General features: G+C 34.2%; 1 protein-coding gene across 2 annotated transcripts in view; it reads right to left on the bottom strand.

Annotated features, from left to right (window-relative positions):
- Nucleotides 1-385: 385 nt before the first annotated feature.
- Nucleotides 386-7,107, bottom strand: part of mocos (molybdenum cofactor sulfurase) — an 18,719-nt gene continuing 11,997 nt past the window's right edge. For both annotated transcript variants that reach the window (XM_056470996.1, XM_056470997.1), the window contains 4 exons: nucleotides 3,182-3,281; nucleotides 2,838-2,979; nucleotides 801-905; nucleotides 386-694 (listed from right to left, as the gene is read on the bottom strand). In XM_056470996.1, the coding sequence (XP_056326971.1) occupies nucleotides 581-694; nucleotides 801-905; nucleotides 2,838-2,979; nucleotides 3,182-3,281 (461 nt within the window). In that variant the 3' untranslated portion in view covers nucleotides 386-580. The remainder of the gene's footprint in view (nucleotides 695-800; nucleotides 906-2,837; nucleotides 2,980-3,181; nucleotides 3,282-7,107) is intronic.

The raw sequence follows: 7,107 nt of genomic DNA, 5'->3' as shown, positions 1-7,107 counted from the left end.
AGTAGGGACTAAGTATACTTTTATATATACTTACCGGTCACTTTATTAGGTACAACTGCTTGTTAGCGCAAATTTCCAATCAGCCAATTACATTGCAGCAACTCAATACATTTAGGCATGTAGATATGCTCAAGACAATCTGCTGCAGTTCAAACCAGGCATCAGAATGGGAAAGAAAGGTGGTTTAAGCGACTTTGAATGTGGCATGGTTGTTGGTGCCAGATGGGCTGGTATTTCAGAAACTGCTGATCTACTGGAATTTTCACGCATAACCATATTCTAGGGTTTACAGAGAATGGTCAGAAAAAGAGAAAATATCCAGTAAGTGGATAATCACAGCTAATAATCACAGCAATGATGTACTTTAAAATGATCAAAGTTTTAAACAGTTATAATGAGGATTTATTTATTTATATTACACCTTTTTAAAATTCACAACTATTATATGCAAGTCATTATTCATGTTAAATATAAAAAAATGTTTAAACTTTGTTTAAACAGTAAATGATATGCAAATATATAATAAAAAAATAAAATGAGGCTGTAAGCACCGATTAGATATCAAACTAACAAAAAACCTCTAAAGTTTATCTGTCGAATCAGATATCTTTGGAATAACATGATCACCTATGGCTAAAACAGGGTGAGTGGAGTTCTTTGCTGATTGGTGAGCCAAGTAAACTCCAAAAGTCACCTAAAAACAAGAAGAGAGAAGAATGAGAAGTACTGTTTAACAATCAAAACCAGAAGAATCAGAGGAGGTAGTTTTATTTCTACAGGATACGTTTTCTTTGACAAACCTTTCCACTTCTGCATTCAGAAAGAGACCTAAGGGGTTCGTGGGTCCTAGTGGCTGTTTTTTGATCAACTCCAATCATCTGACAGCGGCCACATTTCCCGATCACCTTGAATCACAATGAATTCACAAAAAATTTTGAATTCACATTTCTCATTTACCTCCAACCTGTTACTTACATGAGATCCTCAACATCAATGATCCACAACCATTCAACAATGACCAATCCCTGATGGCCAAAATGAAGTCCCATCCTACATATTTTTCTCAATCAAGAACATGCATTTATTTGATTATATGTCATATAGGGAAAAAAAGACAAGCTGAGCCGACTCATCGCATAGGCGGATGACAAGGGTGCTCAAAGGAGTAATTGTTTTTGCCAATAATACTTTAGGGCTGCACAATACATCAATACAGAACAGATGTGGTATTATGGGATGTATGCCGATGTAATGCATAGTGACTGACTAAAAGAGAATATCTCAGCTACAGATGTAACACTTCTTTAGTATTTTTATTATTATGTGCAATTTTTGATCTCAAACTGTGAATCTTTGAATTTATGTCATGAATGATGGTTCTTTCCTGTAATACCGAATGAGGTAATAGGGTTTTTAAACTTTATCCATATGGTGGAGATGAACCAATGCTTTTGATTTAATTAAGGCATTCATGTGATGAACGAAAAACTCAAAACCTGTTTGATGATTCAAAAAAATGAACAAGTCAATTGTGGCTCAGACTGCATAGGTTATGCTTATGCTGTCACATGATGAACAAATGACAAAAAAAACCCTGAAGACTCAAAGGGTGAACTATTTATGGGTCTTTCTGGCTCAGATTGCGTGCATAGGTTAAGCTTATATACAGTAGGAGTGACTGTCAGTGTCAAGTGAACGAATGGCTCAAACTTGAAAATTTAGATAAGAGGAGAGCTGAGCTAATCTTAGACAAAAGACCCAGGTAAACAATGAATCATTATGTTCTCTTTCTTTTAACAATATAGATCTTGTTTATAGTGTGATAAACATTTGCACTATGCATAGATGTGTTTGGGGAGCAACATTTGAGAAGCAACAGGCAAATCGATCAAAATTAAAAAAATGACTCGAAAAAAAGATTTGTTCATCTTTCTTGAATGAAACTCAAATGTTGGTAAGATTATCAGAACTTCTCATCACTACTGGAAATACATGCCATTTAAATACTTGTGTGTACAGTACATATGGGGTGTATGGCCTTATATGCAGATTGCATTTGCCAATTGTCATTGACCCTATTTGAAATAAAGTCAATGTGATTGGTTTTCTAAGAGGAATTCCCCAATCTATTGGTCACCAGCGTAACATCTCTGTTCCCTCCTTCAGGGAAAGAGTAATAAAACACAGAAATAATAACCCATTAAGAGAATAACTCATCCGTCAAAGCTATTTTTTTTAAAATGTAGCTATTGGAACATTAACATTGTTTAATAATGTCAAACAACTGAAAAATTTACTCCGTTAAAATTACCTGTTGAATCTACAGTGAATATACTGTAGAATCTACAGCAAAGGTACTGTATTAACATTTACAGCGCCATTTATCTTGCTGTCTATGTTTTACAGTATTGTATATTATTAGTGTTAATATATACAGCAATTTTCACAATGCAGCTTCAAAATACAGCAACATACTGCATAACTGCCATAAAGTAAATTTCAGTTCATATTAAAGTTAAATAACCTACTGTGTAATTTACAAAAATCAGTGTGGTTACAATAGTAGCTTTGCTAGTTGTATCTAGCTAATCAACTCAACCACTGATACCAATAACAAACATTTTTAAAATAATGTTTTTTTCAAGTCCCTTGGGGGAAATTTATGATCTTTTCTTATACCACACTATAAAAAGCAGAAAAACTAAATATCTACTAGCTAGCTAGCTTTGGACACCAAAATTAGTCAGCAAGTTTCATCAAACAAAACATAAAGAAAGAAACCTAAACATCTGATTTAATCATTGCTGATTATGTCTGCATTAAATATTTCCATTAACCTGAAACTGTGTGCTTCCTATTGTAAGGTGAGACCAGTTGTCCTCTGCAAACGGTTCCTTTGCTGAGATGACAAGATTCGCCCTGAAACGCTGAACGAGCTGCTCTGTGTCACTCCAAGTCCCTTCATTATCACTGTCATGTCTTTAATATGCCAAAAAACAAAAACATCAAATAATAATGAAGGAATAGACAACATATTATCATGTAAGAAAACACACTGGCAAATGAAAGGTTAGTTAATAGCTATTTGGGCTGCCTCAAATGTTACACTGCCAAAATAACAGCGCATTTGTATGACTGTGTTGGTCATTAGTTGTTGTAAGGGGATTAGATTTTACTATACCTGTTGGCAATGCCTTCTTGTAGAAAACACACACTGGCTCTGTTAATAAGCAGAAACTGAGCCTCATTCACCAGAGACAGAGGAGTGGGACAATAGTCACCTGATGAGCAGGAAAACATTATTAAGCTGAAATTCCTTAGTACAGTATGATTTTTTTCCTATGTAAAATGTTGCAAATGCTCTGCAAATTTGAGCAGATTGAAATACTGAAGTCTCATTTGAAACTACAAAAAAGACAAACAATAGATTTATAGTGTTTATTTTCTTAAGTCCCAGTGAAATTAAAATAAAGTTCTTTAGATCAGTGTTTCTCAACTACGTTTCTGGAGGACCACCATTTGAAATAAGCTGAAACAACACAATTCTTGATATTTCATTGGGACAACTTGATTTTTTTATGTTCAATCCACATAAATTTGTTAAAAGTGTTAACTTAATCGATTTGTGTTGAGACAACATGAATTAATTGTGTGGAACTCTGCATTTTTTACAGTGTGTACATTTTCAACCGTTGCATCCCAAATCACATACTTATGCGCTCCTCTATGCCATTTTGTAGTATAAATAGTGTATGTAGTGCGTTCACACTGAAAACTCTAAAAAGAATAATTGCACTTTAAATACCCGGATGATGCTCTTATTCAACCGTTAAAATTAAGTGTGGAATGATGGACACTTGACACACTCAACGACCACTGCTTTGCTCACGTAGGGTCGGAGCTTTTGTGCACTGATGTTGGATTACTTTATTTATTTTGGATTGTGAAAGCAAATTTCTCCTATGAGAGTGATTATGCCGTCTCCTAATGGTGAATGCGGTCATACTCATGGGACGCAGATTATGTCTCCTTAACCAAACACACCTGATTCAGATCATCAGTTCATTAGCAGAGACTGAAAGACCTGAAATGGCTGTGAAAGACAAAGGAGACATCCAAAACATGCAGTGCTGGTGGTCTTCCAGGAATGTAGTTGAGAACCACTGCTTTAGATGTTAGAATCAGTATGTTGGTTGTAAGGATATCTATGATCTAGTGTGCTCCAAAACAGTGACAAAATTCACATTTAGAAGATATAAATATCCAAAGCTTGCAGTTTGTCACTTCTGTCTAAATGGATCAATGTTTTTTTTTACATACTTCAGTTTCTTATCAAATCTTCTGACTAATTAAATGCATTGAAGTATCTGACATATCTTGCCCTTTTCAAGATGCTTTCCATGTGCTTTCATTTGCTAAGGGTAAAAGGGAATAGATAACAGATTGTTGTAAATGTTTTTCTTTGTAAAAATGTATCTTGTTAATATTTCACAGTACACTCTCAGAAATAAAGGTACACAAGCTGTCACTGGGGTGGTACCTTTTCAAAACGTACAAATTTGTATCTAAAAAGGTCCATATTAATACCTTAAGGGTACATATTAGTACCTAAAAAGTACAAACGTATTCCTCTTAAAATTTTCAGGTATTAATATATAATTTTGAGGTACCAATATGGACCCTTTAAGTACAAATGTGTACCTTTTGAAAAGGTACCAGCCAGGGGACCGTTCGTGTACCTTTATTTCTGAGAGTGTAGGTGAACATTTTAGATAAAACATTTAGTTCATGAGCCTTCGTTGTAAAGTTTCATTGGAGAAATAATTGAATTTAATTGAATTGAATTACAGCAACTAAAAAGAATCTAACATGAGAAATTATAAATCAAATAGCCCAAGTGAGACAAACACTGTTCTCCCATTAATGTTGATGTCTAACAAATTCTAAGCAAATTTCATGAATACAAAACCAACATTTTAATTCAATTAGTTGACATAGTAAAAAAAAAGTCAGTTTAACATGAGGTTATCAAGTAAGATTAAATAAATCAATCAAGATCAGTAAGATCAGTACATCAAATAAGAAACAGTCAATGGCATAAAATCAACATGATTTGTTTTTATATTTTTAATATGTTTTATATATACTGTACAGTTGTCAATATTCGAAATGAATCAAAAATGTTTTTAAAAATGGATGCTGTTCAATTGGTTTATGACAACTTTAAGGAAAGGTGATGATCCACTTCAAATGTGGATTGAAATAATAATAATATATACTAATATCTAAAGAAATCTTGATTCTAATTTGATACTATGAAATGTGATACTAACATCTGAAGAAAAAGTGTATTATCATCCTGATATATGGCACTGCCTTCAGAATGTTTGAACCATTGAGGGTGTACATGGTCCTCCAGAATGCACAAGTATTGGGCCTAGGGAATGCAACAATATGGGTGGTAGTCTTCTTTGGGGCTTCTCCACACCGTAACTCTCCCAGATGTGGAAAAGACAGTTAAAGGTAGACTCATCAGAAAACAAAACCTATTTATAAATATACGCTATATAATGCTATATAAATAAACATGAATTGAATTCATGTTTCAAGGATGTTGATTGAATTATGTTTTTTTTTTTTCATGTTAGCACCTGAACATTCTGACAGCTACTTCTTGCATCCGCAGTTACTCCTGTTGGATGTGATTCAACCTTATTGGTGGTATGCTGACATTACCCTTGATACTGTGGCTCTTGCTACATCATAAAGACTTTTGAGATGCGCACAACAATTTGTCCTTTTTTGAACTCAGATGTTGTGTGCATTGCAATATTTTAAGCAAAACTGTGCTATTACTTTGCTAATTAAACCTATACACTCTGCTCTTACTGGTGGAATATGCAATCAATGAAGACTGGCCACTAGGCTGGTCAAATTTAGCCATGAAACCTCCAACACTAAATTTTCCAGTGTTTCAGTTTCATTGTCCAACCCCTGTATACACACTGTAAAAATATCAGGTTCCATATTTTTTGTTTTCCGTTTGTTTACAGTTGTGAATTGCATTATAGGATGTTGATCCTTGCTCTGTTGACTTTTGATGTTGAAAATACAACTCTGCAGTTTAACAAATTGACTTTTATTGACATTTTAGTAGTTTGAGACAAGATATTGTATTGAAACAAGTCTGTAAAGAGACATGAACAATGTACTGGCAGCTTATTACCAGTTTTTTGCAGCATAATATACTGTACAACACCAGCCCAGACGATATATTAGTTTAAACTATTAAAAATGTTCATAAAAGTCACCTTTTCAAACTTTTTAAGGTTAAAAGTTGTTGGAGGAAAGACCAAGGTATCATCAATTCAAAAGCCTAATAAGTGGAAAAAACTTGAATAAAAAATATGGAAAAACTGTCAATTTACAGGTATTTTTTTCAGTGTATATAGACGATGAGTCATTCAATTTGACTGAAACCCTTCAGCAGCAGGTCCAGATGAAGACTAAACAGACAACCCTTTTAGCCATTGCAAGACAAACTAGTCATTCCAAATCTGTAATTTCTAGAATATATTGCATTTTTACAATGTCACTAACTCATTCTAGCCTTACGAAAAGGCTGGCCAACACTAAACTTAGCCCACAAAACACAAATGCACAAGAAAACTGGATAATGCAGTAATTCTCAATAGGCAATCATTTCAACACTGCAACTGAAATTGCTCACCAGTTTGGCTCAGAACAAGGTAACAAATTTGTCTCATATAAAGTGCCTTGACGTTTAAGATGACAGACAACTGGTCTAAAGTTCACTTTAGTGATGAAACATCACTTTAGTGATGAAATTATTTTTAAAATTTGGCCTTGGATTTTTCTAAATGCTGCAGAGGCTTCCTCAGTCCACTTGAGTTTAGTGTGTTTTTATTGAGGAGTAATGCAAGGGGAGAAGCAATCAAGCTGCATTGCTTATTTTTGATGAATCTTCTATAGAAGCTGGCAAAAACCTAGAAGTTGTTGGAACACCTTTACTGCAGTTGGCTGTGAAAACTTGGACCTTGAAGACCTTGATGGCTAATGATCCCAGGAATGTGGTTTGTTTCACCT

This window comes from Danio aesculapii, chromosome 13 (genome assembly GCF_903798145.1).
Source record: "Danio aesculapii chromosome 13, fDanAes4.1, whole genome shotgun sequence".
NCBI classification, from domain to species: Eukaryota; Metazoa; Chordata; class Actinopteri; order Cypriniformes; family Danionidae; genus Danio; species Danio aesculapii.
The sequence above is the reverse complement of the archived record's forward strand: the minus strand, read 5'-3'. Positions and strand labels throughout refer to the sequence as shown.